This window comes from Lolium perenne, chromosome 4 (assembly GCF_019359855.2).
Source record: "Lolium perenne isolate Kyuss_39 chromosome 4, Kyuss_2.0, whole genome shotgun sequence".
NCBI classification, from domain to species: domain Eukaryota; kingdom Viridiplantae; phylum Streptophyta; class Magnoliopsida; order Poales; family Poaceae; genus Lolium; species Lolium perenne.
The window spans coordinates 357,237,447-357,256,083 of NC_067247.2; the positions used below are offsets into that span (position 1 = coordinate 357,237,447).

The 18,637-nt window shown below is 46.4% G+C and overlaps 2 protein-coding genes across 2 annotated transcripts; both read right to left on the bottom strand.

The window, feature by feature from the left end:
- Positions 1 to 6,703: 6,703 nt before the first annotated feature.
- On the bottom strand, positions 6,704 to 11,865 carry LOC127296876 (F-box/kelch-repeat protein At1g55270). The gene is made up of 2 exons (XM_051327105.2): positions 11,432 to 11,865; positions 6,704 to 8,776 (listed from the first exon to the last, which is right to left on the bottom strand). Exons 1-2 carry the CDS (start codon positions 11,432 to 11,434, stop codon positions 7,526 to 7,528), a joined length of 1,254 nt encoding a protein of 417 aa, XP_051183065.1. The 5' UTR covers positions 11,435 to 11,865; the 3' UTR covers positions 6,704 to 7,525.
- A 7-nt stretch (positions 11,866 to 11,872) lies between these two features.
- LOC127347968 (uncharacterized) lies at positions 11,873 to 18,296 on the bottom strand. The gene is made up of 4 exons (XM_051374095.1): positions 18,102 to 18,296; positions 17,445 to 17,632; positions 16,212 to 16,876; positions 11,873 to 12,193 (listed from the first exon to the last, which is right to left on the bottom strand). Exons 1-4 carry the CDS (start codon positions 18,294 to 18,296, stop codon positions 12,129 to 12,131), a joined length of 1,113 nt encoding a protein of 370 aa, XP_051230055.1. The 3' UTR covers positions 11,873 to 12,128.
- Between the last annotated feature and the right edge of the window lie 341 nt (positions 18,297 to 18,637).

An 18,637-nucleotide genomic window follows, 5' to 3' on the forward strand; every position in this document is an offset into this window, starting at 1 on the left:
TATTTGTTTGGTCACATAAAAAAATAAATTTCAAATCTCAATTAGGCTAAGTGTTGTTTATAAGGTAGCACAATGCTAGATTTAGAAGAGTTCTAAATATTGTGACGGATTCTACAAACAAAGGCAGAGTATGTTATTGTTTTGACAATGACTGAGGATGTTAAGTCGAAAAGTTCTTAGAGAACTTGGTGTAGTTCCGATAGTGTCAGAACTTTGAAGCTATATTGTGTGTGACAATATTAGTGACATATTTCAGACCGCGGAATTAAGGTTCCACCATAAGACTGAACATATATGATTAATGCCGACTCATTTGGAAAATGAGTGATGCGTTGAGACGCAAATGAATTGCAAAATACATACGTTTTTTAGCGTATCAGATCCGTTGACTAAAACCTCTCCCGTGAGCAAAACATGATAAAGCACCAGAAGGCCAAGGTGTTATATCTTTACAAATGTAAACTAGATTATTGACTCTAGTGCAAGTGGGAGACTGTTGGAGATATGCCCAAGAGGCAATAATAAAATGATTATTATAATATATCTTTGTGTTTATGATAAATGTTTGCATACCATGCTATAATTGTATTAACCGAAACATTGATACATGTGTGTTATGTAAACAACAAGGAGTCCCTAGTAAGCCTCTTGTGTAACTAGCTTGTTGATTAATAGATGATCATAGTTTCATGATCATGAACATTGGATGTTATTAATAACAAGGTTATGTCATTAGATGAATGATGTAATGGACACACCCAATTAAGCGTAGCATAAGATCATGTCATTAAGTTCAATTTGGTATAAGCTTTCGATACATAGTTACCTAGTCCTTCGACCATGAGATCATGTAAATCACTTATACCGGAAGGGTACTTTGATTACATCAAACGCCACTGCGTAAATGGGTGGTTATAAAGGTGGGATTAGGTATTCGGAAAGTATGAGTTGAGGCATATGGATCAAGAGTGGGATATTGTCCATCCCGATGACGAATAGATATACTCTGGGCCCTCTCGGTGGAATGTCGTCTGATTAGCTTGCAAGCATATGAATGGTTCATAAGAGATGGCATACCACGGTACGAGTAAAGAGTACTTGTCGGAGACGAGGTTGAACAAGGTATGGAGATACCGATGATCAAACCTCGGACAAGTAAAATATCGCGAGACAAAGGGAATCGGTATCGTATGTAAATGGCTCAATCGATCACTAAGTTATCGTTGAATATGTGGGAGCCATTATGGATCTCCAGATCCCGCTATTGGTTATTGGTCGGAGAATATTCTCAACCATGTCTGCATAGTTCACGAACCGTAAGGTGACACACTTAAGGTTTGATGTCGTTTTAAGTAGATATGGAATATGGAATGGAGTTCGAAGTTTTGTTCGGAGTCTCGGATGGGATCCTGGACATCACGAGGAGGTCCGGAATGGTCCGGAGAATAAGATTCATATATAGGAAGTCACTTTCCAAGTTTGGAAATGATCCGGTGAATTTATGGAAGGTTGTTTCAAGAATCATCCGGAATAAATCACTATGGAAGGAGGAGTCCCGGAGGGACTCCACCAACCCTAACCAGCCAACCAAGTGGGAGGGTGGAGTCCATGGTGGACTCCACCTCCTTGGCCGGCCAAGCAAGGGGGGAAGGGGAGAGTCCCTGTCCCTCTAGGTTTCGTCCATATGGCAGTTTTTGAATTGAGGTCTTATTCGAAGACTTTGGGCAAACCCTAGGGATTCCACCTATATAAAGAGGAGGAGAGGGAGGGGCAGGCCACTCTTGGCCGCACGACCAAAGGGGACTCCCTGGCCGGTGCCCTAGCCACCCCCTCTATCCCAAACCCTAGCCTCTCTCCTCCTCCATCTTCTCCCACGGCGCTTAGGCGAAGCCCTGCCGGAGATCTCCACCACCACCGTCACCACGCCGTCGTGCTGGCGGGATTCCGAGGAGGATCTACTACATCCGCTGCCCGCAGGAACGGGGAGAAGGACGTTGTCATCAACACCGAACGTGTGACCGAGTACGGAGGTGTTGCCCGACTGTGGCACCGTCAAGATCTTCTACGCGCTTTCGAAAGCGGCAAGTGATCGACTACAGCAACAACGAGATCTAATCTCGTAGGCTTTGGATATCTTTGAGGGTTAGTCTCATGATCTTCTCGTTGCTACCATCTTCTAGATTGGATCTTGGCTTGTTATTCGTTCTTGCGGTAGGATAAATTTTTGTTTTCTATGCTACGAATCCCTTCAGGAAACATATATTTCAAATGACTAATTCCAAACCAAGAGTCACCCCAAAAGCTAGTCAGGGATCCATTCCCAACCTGCATCCTCCTCCCACATAAGTGCAAACTTTTGATATGCATCATATCGGACCAAAGAGGGGAATCACTAGCACCTTTCAGATATTTTTTGTTCATGAAATCTTGCCAAGGACCAGAATCATTCTCCAATTTCCACCACCATTTGCATATCAAACTAATGTTGAATTTGTGTAATTCCTTCACCCCTAAGCCAACTTTCTTCTTTGGTTTACAAATTCACTTCCATTTCACAAAATGATATTTTCTTTTGTAAGCACGCCCAGTCCAGAAAAAAGATCTTATGGGTTCATCCATCTGATCAATATTAGTCTTGTGTAACAGCCTCATGGACATCTGGTAAACTGCAGTGCTAGACAAGCAAGCATCTATTTTAATCAACCTACCTCCAATAGACATGGAGTTACCAACCATCCACTCATCTTTTTCCTGATTTGCTCTCCTAGAAAATTCATTTCAGCAACTGCTGGCACACACAAGTGTCCCTAAATATTTGATGGCTCAGTGCCTTTCTGAACATTGAATAAATCCGCAAAACAATGGGCTTTATTGTCATCTTCCCGAATTAACATAACTTCATTTTTCTCAAAGTTAATTTTCAACCCAGACATTTGATTCAAAAATATACAGCAGCAGTTTCAAGTTCCTTGCCTACTGCAAATCATCTTGGATCAAAAGAATTGTATCATCATCATACTACAGCATTGCAACACCGGTGTGTATTGCTGGCGTGTAGTTAACACACGTCTGTTGGGAACCCCAAGAGGAAGGTGTGATGCGTACAACAGCAAGTTTTCCCTCAGTAAGAAACCAAGGTTATCGAACCAGTAGGAGTCAAGGAACACGTGAAGGTTGTTGGTGACGGAGTGTAGTGCGGCGCAACACCAGGGATACCGGCGCCAACGTGGAACCTGCACAACACAATCACAATACTTTGCCCCAACTTAACAGTGAGGTTGTCAATCTCACCGGTTTGCTGTAAACAAAGGATTAAATGTATGGTGTGGAAGATGATGTTTGTTTGCGAAGAACAGTAGAGAACAAGTATTGCAGTAGATTGTATTTCAGATGTAAAATAATGGACCGGGGTCCACAGTTCACTAGTGATGTCTCTCCCATAAGATAAATAGCATGTTAGGTGAACAAATTACAGTTGGGCAATTGACAAATAGAGAGGGCATAACAATGCACATACATATCATGATGACTACTATGAGATTTAATCAGGGCATTACGACAAAGTACATAGACCGCTATCCAGCATGCATCTATGCCTAAAAAGTCCACCTTCAGGTTAGCATCCGCACCCCTTCCAGTATTAAGTTGCAAACAACAGACAATTGCATTAAGTATGGTGCGTAATGTAATCAACACAAATATCCTTAGACAAAGCATTGATGTTTTATCCCTAGTGGCAATAGCACATCCACAACCTTAGAACTTTCTGTCACTGTCCTAGATTCAATGGAGGCATGAACCAACTATCGAGCATAAATACTCCCTCTTGGAGTTACAAGTATCAACTTGGCCAGAGCCTCTACTAGCAACGGAGAGCATGCAAGAACATAAACAACACATATGATAGATTGATAATCAACTTGACATAGTATTCCATATTCATCGGATCCCAACAAACACAACATGTAGCATTACAAATAGATGATCTTGATCATGATAGGCAGCTCACAAGATCTAACATGATAGCACAATGAGGAGAAGACAACCATCTAGCTACTGCTATGGACCCATAGTCCAGGGGTGAACTACTCACACATCAATCCGAAGGCGATCATGGTGATGAAGAGTCCTCCGGGAGATGATTCCCCTCTCCGGCAGGGTGCCGGAGGCGATCTCCTGAATCCCCCGAGATGGGATTGGCGGCGGCGGCGTCTCTGGAAGGTTTTCCGTATCGTGGCTCTCGGTACTGGGGTTTTCGCGACGAAGGCTATAAGTAGGCGAAAGGGTAGGGTTGGAGGCGGCGCGAGGGGCCCACACCATAGGGCGGTGCGGGCCCCTCCTTGGCCGCGCGGCCCTGTGGTGTCGGCGCCTCATCGCCCCACTTCGTATCCCCTTCGGTCTTCTGGAAGCTTCGTGGAAAAATAAGACCCTGAGCGTTGATTTCGTCCAATTCCGAGAATATTTCCTTTGTAGGATTTCTGAAACCAAAAACAGCAGAAAACAGCAACTGACTCTTCGGCATCTCGTCAATAGGTTAGTGCCGGAAAATGCATAATAATGACATAAAGTGTGTATAAAACATGTGAGTATCATCATAAAAGTAGCATGGAACATAAGAAATTATAGATACGTTTGAGACGTATCATGTATCAAGTTGCTGGCCAAACCAGTAATCAAACCATTTTGTTGTGCCAACTGAACCATTTTGCCAGACTATTTGCAACCATATTAAATAAAAATGGAGCAAAGGGATCACCCTATCTCACCCCCTTATGACTGGTAAAATAGGGTCACATTTTATCATTCACTTTCCCACTAAGAGTTCCTTTTGATACCACTTTTCTGATCCAAATCAGCCAGTTGTCACTAAAGCTTTTCTGCTTGCAGCAATCAAATAAAAATTCCAGTTCACTTTATCATAGGATTTCTCAAAGTCAATTTTCAACACTACACCTTGTTGTTTTCTGATTCTGCTTTCTTTCAAAACCTATTGTAGCAACATTACTCCATCTGCGATGTACCTCCCTCTAACAAAAGCAGTCTGACAAGGATGCAATAATTTGTCCATAACAGGGATTGCTCAAGCCTTTATTAATATCTTGAAGAACACCTGGAGCAGACAAATGGGTCTAAATTTCTGAATCATATCCGAGTCGTCAGTTTTTGGTGCTAGAATAATAATGCCTTAATTGATTCTTTCCAGCTCAATCTTGTGTTCAAACAAATCATCAAAAATAGCCATCACATCATGTTTGCTTATTCCTTCCACTAGCATTTCCATTTATTCCTTCCACTAGGATTTGGTAAAATTGACATGTAATGTGTTTGCTTATTTCTTTAGAAACTGGTCATGGAGTACTTTTTTTCCGGAGGAACATTCTCACTACTTGCTTATTAGAACATGTACAAAAAACGATGCTTAGAGTGGTGGTTATGAAAATAAACTAAGTTTTTTCTTAAGCACTAGTGCTTATTTGTACAGGAAAAGTGTCTAGTTAGGCATCTGTTTTGTACCACAAGTGTTTAGGAAAAAATCGATTTTTTTTCTAAGCACCTCTCTAAATACCTTCCATTTGGTTAACTATTGTTATTTCTTAGAATGTGATGTGCATTACAAATTTGACAAACGAGCAGCAAGTTCCCAGTCAACTGCTAAGGGCCACAGGCCCACAGGTATACAGTATACTTGAATGAAAAAATATCGCCTTGTGTAAACAACGAATGGCTTAACTTTTTTCGATAAACAAAAGGAAGGACACCTTCTTAATCGACTTGCAAGCATTGCTGTTGTTGACAAAGAAAAGGAGTTAAAAGCATTGCTCATTTCACCTCTCATACAATAAGATATCACCCTTTCACCGTAGCTGGGTCAATAAAAACAATGTGAATTCGGGAACAGATTTCGTGTCCTGAAGTCACTGATATTGGCTAACATCTCGTGAAGTGATGGCAAAGTTGGTCATCCAAGAAATCAGGAACTAACATAGCCGCCTGCGTACCTGCCTTGAATTATGAACGTACCAGGACTGCTTTAACCGAGTGCTGTCGGCTCTCACCAAAAGGTAACAAGCCTTTCATACTAGCAGATATGCATTATTCTTCAGCACTAGCTTTCATGTGAATACGTAGTGCCACTACAGGAATTAGGGTATCTATATTTGCCGTCGCTAAATGCTGCACCAACCGGGGCATCAGGCATGTGTCCTGCATCATATCTTACCAGAAAATCAAAATTATATGAAGATGAAAATTAGGGTCCTTTTAGCAGAAAAAAGGATGAGTGGGTAGGTAACAAGACCTTGTCAAGTTGTCAAGCACATGGACCAAGCAACCATCCAAACGACTAACTAAATTGATGGCGTCAGGTATGCAGTACTCGGTACTATATTTCTCTTGACCACATTAGCAGACGCCCATGGTATGCTCTTGACCGCAAGTGCAAGGGTTTAGCAGCCCAGGGACTTTTGCACTTGTTCCCTGGTCTTGGACTTGTGTGCAAACGGAAGATCAGATATTCCGGCGCCAGCATACAAAAATATCAGCAGTTCAACATTCGTCATCGTTGCCATCATCTCTTTTGTCATGTGCCAATGATCGTCAACAGATACGATTCTCTATACATATACTTGGCAGTCCATGTCTATCATGTTTCACAATTTTAGTTCTACATTGTTTCATGTCCATGTTTATCAGCACAACGACAAACATACAAGGCAAATATATTTGCAGGATACATGATACTAGTAGCTGCATAGCATCAGTGGGCCACTACAAGATCACAACTCATACACATAATGTCTATATGATAATCTTTTCCTACCATAACACCCCTATTACATCCACAAATTCCCAGGCAGGAAGGATTCCAGAGCATAAACATAAGATTTTGGGTGTGCTTTGGTTTGTGCCTAAATCATCCAAACAATATTTTGTTGCCCATCCTTGGCCAACACATGGGCAACCAAAACCTAGGATAGACAAATTTTGGTTGGACTGGTTTTGGCACAAACCACATACACTCTTATTCGTTTCTTACATTTTAAGTCTAGCCTGCTGCTACAACATACATACTTTGGCCTAATATGGCAAAAAGGAAGAAAACCACATTCATGAATATGAGGATGGCGTGCATTTCTGCTGCCTATCGTTGGCGCCATCAACTAACCAAAATTCCTGATCTATCAGCTCAGGAAAACCATGAGTACTTGTAAACACTATTGATGCTATGGAAGGTTCCTGTTCCTCTCACAAACTACCCTCACTTCACTTTTATAGACAACCAAGCCTCTGAACTCCACTTTGATGAGCATTACGCAACTTGGTCAATATCTCAGAGAATTTATAGGAATGGACCAAATAGATGTTCATTCTGGCAACATGCAGTCCCTTTCCTACAATGCTGGGTACAGTCTTACTGGTACTGGCATTTGAACTTCTAACTGAGTGATTCTTTCAAAATCGGAGTATCATTGCCACCAAAAAATAAATACATTTGAGCATGTTTCCACTTAACCGACAGATATACTCAAACTTGGAGCACTTGACAATGGATAATGTGGGTCTTCAAATTACGACCGGCAATTGTTGACCACAAGTTCGCCATGAAAGACCTGTACTGGCCCTTCCGGGCAAACATTTCCCACATGCGGGCACTGTCAATCTCAATGACTGTTGTTGGGTCAGAGACATCAACAAGGGTGATGCTCATGTTATTACGGACAATACAGAGCTTTCCATTCAGTGAGACCAAAGCCACAGCTTCAAAACCTCGTGAGCTGCCCAGATGGCGCCTACTGTCCATGAATCTTGTCCACAATCCTGTGGCCCCATCATAAACTCTTAGCTTGCAGCCATCCTGACAATCTGCTGAATAAAGACGACCATTAAAAGAAATGCTTGGATTCCGCCAGCCTGCAACCATTTCATTACCAATGGTTGACCACATGTTGGATGTTGGCAGATAGACCTCGCTCACGACCTGGCGATGGGAATCAAGTCCTTTTAGGAACCACTTACCGTCATGTACAACTCCAATGAACGGCACCATCCCTGTGCTCATTTCAGTAATGCAAGACCATCTATTCTTGTTAGGATTGTAAACCTCGGCAGATCTTAAAGTTCTATGTATCCCTTCACACTCCCCACCAGCAACATAGAGGCAGTTGTTTATGACACAAGAGCCAAAGCAGTGGCGCTTCCGTAACATATCTGGAGCTCGTTGCCATTTGTTTATCCGAGTATTGTAAAACACAACACGCCTCATAGATCCTCGTGCTGGGTCTTTGCCACCAAATAAGTACAAATAGCAGCCACTGAGAACAGCACAACCAAAGCCCACGGCTTCTGAATACTCTGGTGGAACTGGAGGAAGCGACTTCCATAGCCGTTGCACCGGATCAAAGGCATGCCATGATATCTTCTGATCACGATCCCTTTTGAAAACATACACCCATTCTTCTGCCATGCCAAATTTCTTGCGCAGTGAGTAATAATAATTCCCGGACATAAGTCTGCTCAATCGTTTACTGACTAGACGAAGATTAGGGTGCTCAGATAGAGGAACTCGCAGGAGACATGAAATAGCCAGGTCATCAGGAAGGCCAGGAAGAAGTGGCGCCTGAGTTCGGGGCCTCTCCTTGCGTGAGCTCTTTGACTTGCGCTTGTTCGGTTTGACATCAGGTTGCATGCACAGCCTAGCACCAGGGACAAACTTTCTAGCATTGGCAACAGTTCTAAGGCCTCCATCTACCCTGCAGTAGCAGGACACAGACTCTACCTGCAAACACATTGACCAATCATGTAAGACGCTTCCATTCGTCTGGATGTGGAATAACAGAAGTATGAAACAAAACCAAGTTGTGAATTATCATTTATCAAGGCCACAAACACAACTTCCCACCCACTAGCAAAATATTGTGGACACAACACTTGGTACTGGAAGAGTAACCATGTTCAAACAAACCATTGATTCATTTTATCATACTCTGTATAAAATACAGGGAGATCATACAGCAAGTAAAATGTGTGATCAAGTTACTGTGGCTCAGCTTAGAAGTTAGAATCTAGGATTATTTTTGTCCCACTGAACTCCACATGTGAAAAGAAAAAGAGAAAAAACAATTACGAATAGAAACATGGTAGAAAAAGGAATTAGTTAGTGGTACGATTTTTATAATAACTTTTAAACATATTCAAAATGTTGAAAAAATCCAATAAAAAAATTCACATGTACATCTTGATGTTCTATGTGCCCGCAAAGTTGTTTCACAAAAAAACAACATTTTCTGTGTCATATGTAAAATAGATAAATTTTGGTGCTAAAAAAAGCTATTCAGTAGCAAATTTACTTATTTTTTTTACACATGACACAAAAAATGTCGATTTTCCACGAAACCTGGCTTGTGCTTATAGAATGTTGACATGTACGCGCGAAATTATTGTTCAGAATTTTTTAGACATTTAAAATGTTTTTTCTAATAGCAGGAGTATATGCTCCCTAGATCAAAATTGGATTTCCGTTAGTACTTGAACAAAATTAGTACATGGTCACTTAGCAGCTACTGTTCAAACTTGGCTGTAAAATTAGAACAGATTGGCCGTAGGTTTGGTTGATACACTCCTTAAGCTCCTTAAGCAACGTATATAAATGCATCAAACAATCATATCAATATAACTATTCCATGCAAAGAAGGCCATGCAGAAAAGAGATGGAACTATAAAAAATGTGTAATGCTCATATCAAATTTACATGTAGTAGTGTTTCTAAGTAAAAAAAAGTAACACTTCCACAATATCTTAGATTAAAGCAACACTAACACGTCACTAAAATGATTTCATGAAAACAAAGGATCAAATCACCTCCATGGCTACCTAGAACCCGAAATCCAGAAATGACGCGAAGGACCCAGATCCAAGCTCAAATAACAACAATGAACATAATTTTGACCGCGCACTTTGAAGATCATAACTTTAAGCCAAAATTTCCTTGGTCAACTGCAAGATTATAAGTTTGAACAAAAAAAAACCTGGCTCCAGGACAATAACCCTAACTCAATTACAAACGAAATTCTCATGAAATGCTGTTTCTAACAAAGGAAGTTGTCTTTAAGGTTAAAGCAAAATTAAAGTGTAACCCAAATGATTTCACAAAACCAGGAAAAAAAAGGATACCAGTCTCCTCCATGGTTAACTTCAAATCAAACCCCATAAAAAAACCTAAGGACCCAGATTCAAACTCAAATCATAAAATGACCGCATAATATATCCTAGATCCAAGATCATAACTCGAGGCTAAACGAGGATCGGGCCTCACCAGTGATTTGAGCATAAGAATTCCGCGGACAAGAAGGTTCGCTCTATCTCTGTGCGCTGCATCCATCTCAAGATTAAGCAAAATCTCCGCTAAATAAACGCTTGTACCTCAATGAGTAGAGGAACTCTCACGCTCTCTTTCTCTCTAACGAAGCCCAAGATGTATACAGAAGAAGGATTTGGTACCAAACCAGTTTTTAGTAACCCGCGGCCAAGTGCGCACATGGTTTAGTCTAAGAGTGGTTCTCCTTTTAAGGGAGAAAGGGGGCGGGCCTTGAATATCATACTATCTATTGCTTTAATTGGAAATAATACACTATTAATTTGGCGATCTCCCTGCACTTAATGAACGAATACAGCCTTGGAAAATAAATTAAATGATTATACGCTCCTACACTTATTCTGCACCCGACAAACGTCACCAGCATAAGCGCAGTTGGCACACCAGCCCATACTGAATTACTGTCGTGGTTACACCGCTATCCTCTGGGCCGAATACTATGTATGCTAAGTATGTACTAAGGTCATCATTTAACCATTGCCAACTCTGCTACCGTTCATACTTTGTCAGCACTCGGCGGTATTTTTATTATTAAAACAAAACGCTCACCGTCCACACAATTCAAACGCTCTGCATCGTAATTATAAGTAAGTCTGCCACTTAACCAAGTCTAAAAATTATCTGAGACGGTAATCGCATAATCCTCATCCAGTCATCCTACACTGGCACTTTGTGTTGCCCATGCTCAACACAACCCATGCTATTTTCAAAACCAGAAAGGTGATACAGGGACAAAATCTTACTATAATTTTGATACAATATGCTACAATATGTAATTCAATCTATTTTCTATATATGCATATGCCAAACAGAAATAATAATAGCTGGAAACATGGAAAAAAAATGCACCTAAAAAATGATCGCCAGCCATAAGCAGTGCGATAATGAAAACAGAGTTCAAAAGGGGATTTACAATAAATCTACCAACTTCTCCAGTCTACACTCTAACCTAGCGCTCAAATGGAAATTGTACTCTCGGTTTGGCATAGTAAGAAATTCAATCGCTACCCAAATTCAGCGGCCATGCTGTGCAAGGAAGGAGATAAACAAGGTGCTCACCATGGCTAGGTAGGACCGTCGGGTAGGGTAGGTGGGCCGCCGCCCGCGTAGATATGCTGAGGCCCGTGGGGAAAGAGCAAGGACGACGGGGCTTGCCGTGGATCTGGTGGCGAGAAAGGATGGGGCGGCAGCCGGTCGTTGGTCGTCGGCGGAGACGCAGGAGCTAGTGCTGGAGCAGGGAGGCGTCGCCGACCGGAAGGAGGCACGGCCGCACGGAGAGGCCAGGTTCTAGGGCTGGTTGTGTTGACTGCCACATGTCATTCCGGCGGTGAATCGGTGATGGCCGGATTAGTATTCCTCCTCCCTCTCCATGACAGAGAATCAGCTCCTACTGACTGCGAGATGAGAGAGAAATCAGGGTGTGTTTGGTAGGTTTGGTGAAGGGAGCCATCTATTTTTATTTAGGCCATCTCGTTTAGTTGCTTGGTTTTGATTTGCGTCTTTTAAAGGGAAGGCCCTTGGCCCTGCTTTATAAATAAAGCACACGGATCAACAATAGTAGCGATACAAACACACACACGAACAGCAAGTCTGATGCCTTAAACATAGCGACTCCAATACCACAAGTGCCCAAGCTGAAACGGAAAAGGCTACAAAGTGCTACAGCTCTACGAGCAGGGGGGAAACATGATGCTGGCCCAGGTGCACAGGTGCGGATCATCCTCCGTCTTCGTCGCGAAGCCGTTGCTGAAGCCTCCTAACCTCGTCCAGCGCCGCGTCCAGAAGCGGCAGGTCCCTCGGTCTGACCAGAACCCTCCAAGACTGCATATAGATAGACATTTTGAAGATAGCATCAGACGGGTTGTTGATCAAGGATCCCTCTATAGCTAGCTTATTGCGGATGTTCCAGAGGGCCCAGGATTGGGCCGCAAAGGTGAACCAAGCTATTCTACGGAGACGACCCGTAAGGCCATTGACAATGGCAATGAAATCCGCGACCCCTGTCGGGTTCCAAGAGCAGTGCAGAAGTTCCCTAATTCCTGCCCACATGAATCTCGCTAGATGGCATTCAAAGAAGATGTGATCGCAAGTCTCCCAGCCACCGCATAGGGCACACGGCCTACCGTCAGAGGGCCCCCGCCTCTTGACCAGCTGGTCCCCAGCTGGCAACCTACCCCTAATCAGCTGCCAAAGAAAGACCCGAATCTTAGGCGGAACCTTGGTGCGCCAAACCTCTTTGAAGTGGGTTATGGCCCCGCCCTGAGATAGCTTACAGTACATGGAGTTGGTGGAGTAATCTCCGGAAGGGTCCAGCGACCAGCGGACCTCGTCCTCGCCCGGAGACATGGGGTTTAGATCAAAGATTCTACAAAGGTTGTCCCATTCCACCGTCTCCGCGAGACCAAAGGAGCGTCTAAACCGGATGTGCCACCCTTCATTGTCACGCACCCCTTCAACAGTGGCAAAGTGATTATCGCAACAAGCGAAGAGGCGGGGAAAGGTCAGACGCAGGGGCCCCGTGCCCGTCCACCAATCGAGCCAAAAGTAGGTGCGTTTCCCATTCCGGACCTTGTGCTTGGCCCCCATTTTGAAATACCATTTGATCTTCTGAATGGCATTCCAGAACTGCGAGCCCTTAGTCGGCACGGCTGGAGAGAACAAGTCGTGATCTCCCAGGTATTTGGCCCTTAGCAGGTCAGCCCACAGCCCCTCGCTGTTCTGATAGATCTTCCAGATCCAATTGAGCATAAGCGCGATATTCATGAGCTTAGTGTTAAGGATTCCCAATCCTCCAAACGCCTTCGGCTTGCACACCGTGGCCCAATTAACCATATGGTATTTGCGCTTGTGGCCCGCCCCTTCCCAAAAGAAGCGGGATCGGTGTCTGTCCATGGTCCCATGAGTAGCGTCGTGCAACAGGTATAGTCCCATAGCAAACAACGGCAAGCTGGAGAGGCAGGAGTTGGTTAGCTCAAGTCTCCCCGCCGAGGCGAGAAAAAGCCCTTGCCAAGGCTCGACCCTGTGACCAACCTTGTCAGTGAGGAAATGCCAGTCCGCCACCGAGAGGGGTTTGTCACTGACGGGTAGGCCCAGATATTTGAAAGGCAAGCTCCCAAGCTTGCAGTTCAGGGCATCCGCAAACTTCTGGCGCTCTTGGTCAGTGACCCCTGTCACTACCACCTCGCTCTTATTGAAATTGATCTTCAGACCAGACATGTTCTCGAAGCACAGTAGCAGGAACTTAAGGTTGGCCACAGCAACATCCGACGGTTCAAGCAGGATAAGGGTATCGTCGGCATACTGGAGGTGGGTGACACCACCAGGAATCAGGTGTGGCACGACCCCCTGGAGGTGCCCTGATTCGCGAGCTCTCGCAATAATGGCAGCAAGAGAGTCCACCATAAAGTCGAAGAGAATCGGGGAGAGAGGGTCTCCCTGACGCACTCCCCGAGCATTCCGGAAGTAGTCGCCGATGACGCCATTGACATTGACCGCAGTTTGTCCTCCCGAGACCAACTGAAGTAGTCGGTGAACAATCATCGGTGAAAAACCCTTGCAGAGGAGAACCTCCCTCAGGAAGCTCCAACTAACGCGATCGAAGGCTTTCTCAAAATCTAGTTTGAGAAGAAGCCCCGGCAAATTCTTAACCCTAAGTTCATGGGCAATCTCATGTAGAGCCAGCACTCCCTCGTGCAGGCTCCGACCCTTGATGAAGGCCGTCTGGCTACGGTCAATGGTTCTAGAAGCAATGGGAGCAAGACGGGTAGCAAAGGCTTTAGCGAAGAATTTAAAAATAACATTGATCAGAGCGATAGGCCTAAACTGCTTGATGTTGTCAGCGCCGTGGGATTTGGGGATCAGGGAGATAACTCCATAGTTGAGGCGCGCGACGTCAATCCTCCCCAGGACAAAGTCGTTGAGCATCTGAAGGATAGGCGCTCTAAGGATTCCCCAGAACCTCCTAAAGAAGAGCACCGGAAGGCCGTCCGGGCCTGGGGCTGAATCAGGCTTCATACCAGCCAGGACCTCGTCCAGTTCCTCCGCCGTGAAGGTGAGCTCAAGAGCCCTGTTCTCTTCCGCGCCAATCCTCTGGGAGACCGGCCAAAGGTTCGGTGCCAGGGAGAAGACCCTCTCCTCCCCTACCGTGCCCATCAGGCCGTGATAGAACTGATAGACATGCCCCATCATGTCTTCCTGGGAAGTGAGTTCCCCCTCCTCCGCGATGAGTCTGGGGATCATACACTTCCGCCGCCTCCCATTGGCAAAGGCATGGAAGTAGGCAGTGCAGGCATCCCCTTTCAGGGTCCATTGAAGTCTACTCCGTTGGCGCCAGTACTCCTCCTCCAGCCCATCCAGGTTGACGACTTGGTCCTCGAGAAAATATCGAAGAGCCCAGCCGTCGTCATCGAGCCCACTCGAGTCCGCCGTCTTATCCAACTCTTGGATCTGAGAAATTAGGTCATCCCTCGCCTGGCGACGCAGCTTGCCTAGATTCGCGCCCCATCCCCGGAGGTGCTGTCTAAGGCATCTAGCAATGCATTGCCAGAGGTCAACGCTGCAGCGATGCGGCCCTAACGCATGGATGCAGTGGTCAATCTTCCCTTTGACCATCTCGTCGAACCCCGCCACCCTTAGCCACCACGATTGGAAGATAAACCTGGATGGTCTCCGGACCCCCTGCTCCCCATCATCAAAGAGGAGGGGGTTGTGGTCGGAGCCGACCCTCGTGACAGCCAGTAGGGAGCAGAGCGGGAAGACCTGTTCCCACGCCGGAGAGACAAAAACCCTATCCAGAACAGAGCGAACCGGAGAGAGCTGTCGGTTGGTCCAAGTAAACCTAGCCCCTGTCCTATTAATCTCTCGCAGGGCCAGGCTGGCGATAACGTCATTGAACTGGCGCACCCTAGGCCAGTTAATGTTGTCGTTGCTCTTATCATGAGCACCCCGAATGAGGTTGAAGTCGCCCCCAATGATGAGAGGGTATTGGCACGCTTCCACCTCAGACACCAGCTCATCCAGGAACTCCCTAGTCCTGGAGTGATCCGCTGGGCCGTAGACAAGGATACAAGTCCAGATAAGTCTCTTGCAGCGATGAAAAATGTCAGCGCTGATGAAGAAACTACCTTTCCTCCAGGCCCCTACCTCGAAGCACTCATCCCGGAACCCTAGGAGCATCCCCCCTGAGTGGCCATTGGCCGGCACCCAATTCCAATTAAATTGGCCGCCCTGCTCAAGACTCCGAAGCTCAACCGCCGAGAAGTCCTGTCTAATCGTTTCCTGGAGACCAAGAATATCAATCCTCTCTTGTTGCATATAGTCGCGTAATTGGGTGCGACGCCCTCGTCCCCCAAACCCACGCAAGTTATAGAAGAGGGCCCTCATTTGGACGAGCGCCTCTTATACTGTCTCGTGGAGACAGCACGAACTGAGGCCTTAACACATTTCCGCAAAGGGCGAGACCGCGGCGCGGCGGACTGTCCCTCGGCCGCCGCAGGCCGTGACTTGGCACGGGTGACCGGCGTGCGCGCCGTGGAGGCCCCTGCCTCGCTCAGTCCCTCGCCCTGCGCACAAGGCGGGAGGAGGGCCGGGTCCACCTCGTCAGCCGCCTCTTGAGCCGTGGGAGCGCCCGCGGCCTCCAGGTTCGCCGCCGCCGTCTCGGCTTCCCTAGCCAAGCGACGGGCAGTCTCCGCCATGGCGGCTTGGACCTTTTCTTTGGCCCGAACAATGGAAAGCGCTTCCTCCGGCTCCCTTGCCGAAGGAACGAACATCATGCAGCTATCCGTGACAACAGAGGTTAGGTGAGAGTCAGAGAGGATGTCAAGAACCGAAAAATCATTACCTTTCTCCTTGCCGATCGCCGACGCGGGCGCCGTCTTCCCCTCCAGGTTCTTCTCAGCAGTCAGCTGCTGCGCCCTTGCCAGAGCGGAGGTACCAGGAGCCACGGAGGAGTTCCTGGCGCTCTTCCGCACCGCCGAGGCCGGGGTCGACTGGCCACGCTTGAAGTAGACGGCCTTTGAGCGCGGGCCTTGAGCGATAGGCGTCGCCACAGCCACCTCCGCCCGCAGATCACCGCCCACCACCTGCTCCTCCACATCGGACTCGTCCACCGTCTCCATCTCCACCAACTCCACACCCTCCACACCCACGGCCGGCGGCGGGGAAGGCAGCGAGCGCCTAGCCACCTTGGCCGGAGGCCCCTCCGCCTGCTGACTGTCTTCCACCCACGAAGCCAGAGGGTCAGTGAGGTGGGACTCCATCTCCCCAGACTCCAGGGACTCCTCAATGGCGCCAAGGTGGTCGCTCTGGACCCCCGGCATCAGCTTGGAGGAGTCAAGGAGGGGGAGGGAAGGCAGCACCTCCGCCGAGGCCGAGAGGTTGGACCCATACTGGTCCAGAACGAGAGCCACTCCCAGTGAAGCTCCCACAGACTTCGATCCTGGAGGACCCGAGGCACCCCCGGCCGCAGAAGTCGGGTCATCTCCCTTGCCCTTGATTTGCGTCTCACTGCGTTAGTGAGATGGAACGTCTTCCATACGAGAAGATCTGGGCCAGAAAATCTCTATTGTTTGATAGCCCGCTAAGTCATTTTCTGCACCAGATAAGGAAGATAGGCTTCTTTGTTTGGTTGCCTGCTTGCAGTTCAATTTAAACGCATCAAAACACAATTTAGCTGTTTGGTTGCACATATCACATTTTCATAGTCTTACCTACACATGGGCAAAGTTCGGGCCGGGCCAGGCCAAAAAAAGCTCGGTGGTAAAAAGTCAGGCCTGAGCCCGACTATCGGGCCTGTAATTATGGCCCGAACCTGGCCCAAATAAGCAAAAAACCCGGCCCGGCCCGAGAATCCTGAGCCAGCTAGGCTAAAACGCGCAAACTGAAAGCCCGAGCCTGGCCCTTCGGGCTCAAATATTAGGCCCGAGCCCAACCCGAAGTGCAAGCCCGACCCGGTTCGGAATTTTTGGGCTGGGCCGGGCTGCTCTTGCCCAGTTGTAGTCTTGGCACAATTCAAATTAGGTGAGAATACCATGCCATAGCATGTTACATCTGATCACACACCATTCAGAAAAACAAGATCCTCACGATCACGACGATCAGGAAGACGGTGATGAAATCTTTGACCCTTCTCTCACGTACCTCTGGTGCTCCTTGTAGAGCAGGCACTGCCTCCGACGGTAGTTGTGCTAACGGCACTAGCTTATCGATGGCCTCAATTGACATGGCCTCATCATCCAAGAAGCTCTGGTACTCTTGTTGTGCCTCCTCCAATGTTTCATACCCTCTATAACTGTTGTTGGAGTAGCCACTACTTTGGTCTTGACAAATCCTCCATGAGCTGTAGATTCCTAGCTTGGTGTTACGAGGAAGGGTTCCAGGAATCAAGTAAGGTTGTTAATCGATCACAACCATGAACTAAGTCATAACAGAGCAATAGAACTACAAACAAAGTCATAAGAGAACAACACAAATATTGACAACAAATGATAAACTAACAGGACATGCATGATCATTGCAAAAGTGGATCACAAGTTTATCTACACTACTATGATGTCATCCTACCACCACAACAAAAGTGGGTGTCATCCTAACACCACAAGTTCACCATCACGTGATGGGTTAGTATATGACACCTCATAATACTTACAAAAAGGGGCCATCATAAGTCTTTCATCCTAGCTACAACCAAAATGTACATCATCACCATCAAGTCATAAGGAAACTACATCACCTTCATGCATGCATCTCCTCCCACGCCCTCAAGGGCACCACTACATGTTGTAGTGGTATTGGCAAGGTAGTTCCTCACCCAGAGGGTACGGTGTGGGTCGTTCATGCCCACAAAGCTAGAACCCTGGGCCTTGTGGTCGACGAGGTGGCTCAGCGCTGCCATGAGATCCTCCTCAGTGAAGCCATTCATGTCCATGACCTCCTGGTACAGGGCAGGGTGTATGTCTATGGGCTTGTTGTGTAGGATGGCTTGTGCGACGTCCTTTGATACGTCTCCGACGTATCGATAATTTCTTATGTTCCATGCCACATTATTGATGATATCTACATGTTTTATACATACTTTATGTCATATTTATGCATTTTCCGGCACTAACCTATTAACGAGATGCCGAAGAGCCAGTTGCTGTTTTCTGCTGTTTTTGGTTTCAGAAATCCTAGTAAGGAAATATTCTCGGAATTGGACGAAATCAACGCCTAGGGGCCTATTTTTGCACGAAGCTTCCAAAAGACCGAGGGGGAAAGGAAGTGGGGCCA

Bases quoted from the DNA above. Each gene is read 5' to 3' on its own strand.
- LOC127347968 (XM_051374095.1), bottom strand. From the start codon at position 18,296: ATGGACATGAATGGCTTCACTGAGGAGGATCTCATGGCAGCGCTGAGC. The intron at 17,633-18,101 runs GTGATGTAGTTT...ACATTGGAGGAG, and splicing joins GAGGAGATGCATGCATGAAG to GCACAACAAGAGTACCAGAG. The intron at 12,194-16,211 runs GTAATGATTTTT...ATCTATATGCAG, and splicing joins GGCGATCGGCAAGGAGAAAG to TCTTGGAGGGTTCTGGTCAG.